This window comes from Labrus mixtus, chromosome 14, assembly GCF_963584025.1.
Source record: "Labrus mixtus chromosome 14, fLabMix1.1, whole genome shotgun sequence".
Classification (NCBI taxonomy): domain Eukaryota; kingdom Metazoa; phylum Chordata; class Actinopteri; order Labriformes; family Labridae; genus Labrus; species Labrus mixtus.
Window position 1 is genome coordinate 20,278,560 of NC_083625.1, and position 2,778 is coordinate 20,281,337.

Sequence of the window (2,778 nt, forward strand, 5' to 3'; positions counted from 1 at the left end):
ACAAAAGAATGTTACTGAAAGGGCAGTTGGGGAAGAATGCACAGTGACCAAAAGGCCTAATGGAATAGTTACAAGCCATTCAACATTGTCCCTGTATTTTCTGTGAGCTTTGTACAGCACTTTGATGAAAGCACTTCATAAATAAAGTATTATTGTAAACAACAAAGTTGTCGGATATGCGAGTCGCTTTAAATGTTGCGGCCGCAAAGAATTGTGGGGCGGCATTATCTCATCTCTTTTTGTAAAGGATGGTCCAGTGTATCCCTTTTTTTTTTTGACATGTATTTATTGAGTTTTTACATTTTACAAAAAATACAATACATTTAACAAAGCATATAACAGTCAAACTATATATATATATAATAAAAAAAATCCACTCCCCCCACCCCAAAGGGAAAACATATAATTAAAGAAAAGACAGACCTAAAGTCCAGTGTATCCTATGCTAAAGGAGGTTATAAAGGAAGCATTGACCCACCTTTCCTTAGCTTTTAGACAATTCGCTCTTATCATGGCAGTTAGGAACCTTCCTAAGCAAAAATGACAATTCGGTTGCACCCTTAATCTCAATGTGCCTTCCCTCTTGTTGTCAGTTTTTCCCTGTGGCTCCCTGTGTTTTTGACCTTTCGTAAAATTTCGGAATTTTTTAGTTTACATTTTTCAAGAAGTAAGCCTTATTTGTACTTTTGGTTAAAATAAATCATTTTTGGTTAGATTTTGCACTTGGGTCCCCTTCTTTGTTTTTCCTGAATGTGACATGAATTTTATTTTATTTTTAAAAACATGTTTGTGCTTTTTGCGCCTTTAATGTAGAGACAGGACTGTGGATTAAGTTGGAAATCAGGGAGAGAGAGAGAGAGAGAGAGCGAGGATGCAAGAATGGAGCCACAGGTCAGATTTCTAACCCATGCCGCTATACAGCCTCTATACATGGGGGGCGCAAACTCGGCCACCAGAACCCCTGCAGCTCAAATTGTTAAAGTGATCGCAACGAATACATCTAATCATTTGATATTATAAAAATAATTCCCTGAAGGTCGTACATTATGTTAGGCATGATAGTCATTCATTGAGGGCTCTATTTGAAGCATTTGATATAGCTGAATTAATTGGATTGTAGTCTGTAGGCTTTCAACACAGTTATCAACAGCTAGCACATTGGAAATAAGTGACTGGACTTTTCTGTCTTGATAGAAAAATCCCCACAGACACATTAAAAGAAAACTTGACTCTTTAGTTAAAATATTTTATTATTTTAATTATTGATGGAAAACAAAAAGGGTATTTGTCTGTATATAGACAGTTACAGACAGCCACTTCATGATATTACCACAGTACACTTATGACTTTGTTATAACACAAAGAAAGCCTGTTATCAGCTTTACTCTTACATATAAAAGGACAAGCACTAGATCAATGAAAATAGTAGAAAACATTAGAATAAATAACTTTTTTAAATAGTCTCTGTCATGATGCCACAACTTTCTTCAAAAATTTCCGAATCTCTTTGGACTGTACGCCGTATATAATGGGATTGAGGCTTCCAGGGATGATATGAAATAAAATGCTTGACAATTTTCTGTAGTCTGAGTACTGAGGGTAGCGATGAAGAGCGATGATAGACATTCCATTAAACACCATGATGAGATACACAAAGAGGTGAGTGCTGCAGGTCTTTAAGGCTTTACTGTTCAAAGACTTGTTCTTACTCGTCAGACAAACTACTGTGATCTTTGTGTAAGTGAGAACAATGCTTCCTATAGAGGAGGTGAGCAAGACCACAGTGAAAGTGAGGCCGTATACATTATTAATAAAAACACTTTCACAGGATAGTTTAAACAAGGAGGCATTATCACAGTAAGGATTCATGATCACAGACCTGCAGCGGTTCAGACGCATGGTCAGACCGAGAAGAATCGCAACCAATGCAAAAGCCACCCCCCAGGCAGAAACTGTCAGCTTCATCACCATTCTGTTGCTCATTATTGTTGTATAGTGCAGAGGATTACAGATGGCCACATATCTATCAAAGGCCATGATCATAAGCACTGTGTGGGATGTGGTACCAAACATGTGTGTGGTGAAAGCTTGCACAACACACTCAGAATAACTGATGAGGCGCTCAGAAGGCGGCCGCAACATGTCCATCAGCATACGAGGCACCATGATAGAGTTTCCAATGATGTCATTAAAAGGAAGGTTGCAAAAAAGTAGGTACATAGGCTGGTGAAGGTTCTCGTCAATGAAAACTAGACAAGCAATACCTAAATTTGCAATCATAATAAAGAGGTAGGAGAAAAGGAAGAAGAAAAAGACAGGATAGAGGGAATCCTTGGAGACATTTAACCCCTCCATCTGGAGCGTCAAGCTGTTGTAGGTGTAGTTTTCCATCAACCTGAAAGACAAAAGAGCAATCGTAATGCAACAGGTGTTTTCATGAATTATATGAATTAGAGATTAATTTTATGATAAATTAAAATTTAAAACTAAACAAAACAGAAACATTTGACCTCATATAACAAAACAATGACATTTGAGTTACATCATGACATCCAAAGATTGATGCTACCAGGCTCAACAAAATATTAAAGTAACTTAATGACAGGAAACTTCAATCAATTATGGTGAAAAAAACACAACACTTTCTTGTCAATCAGCAATACCTTCTGTGAGCTTCTCTCAGCCTCTTGTGTTCCCTGCCCACTGCTGATAACCAGCAGACAACATCTTCTCTTGTGTGAAGTTTTATAGACATTGTTTAACTCACAGGAATCAGTC

The 2,778-nt window shown here is 37.4% G+C and overlaps 1 protein-coding gene across 1 annotated transcript; it reads right to left on the reverse strand.

Moving 5' to 3' along the window:
• Window positions 1-1,360: 1,360 nt before the first annotated feature.
• LOC132988705 (olfactory receptor 8G17-like) lies at window positions 1,361-2,394 on the reverse strand. The gene has a single exon (XM_061056277.1). It carries the CDS (start codon window positions 2,389-2,391, stop codon window positions 1,468-1,470), a length of 924 nt encoding a protein of 307 aa, XP_060912260.1. The 5' UTR covers window positions 2,392-2,394; the 3' UTR covers window positions 1,361-1,467.
• Between the last annotated feature and the right edge of the window lie 384 nt (window positions 2,395-2,778).

Coding starts and splice junctions, on each gene's coding strand:
- LOC132988705 (XM_061056277.1), bottom strand. CDS start 2,391: ATGGAAAACTACACCTACAACAGCTTGACGCTCCAGATGGAGGGGTTA.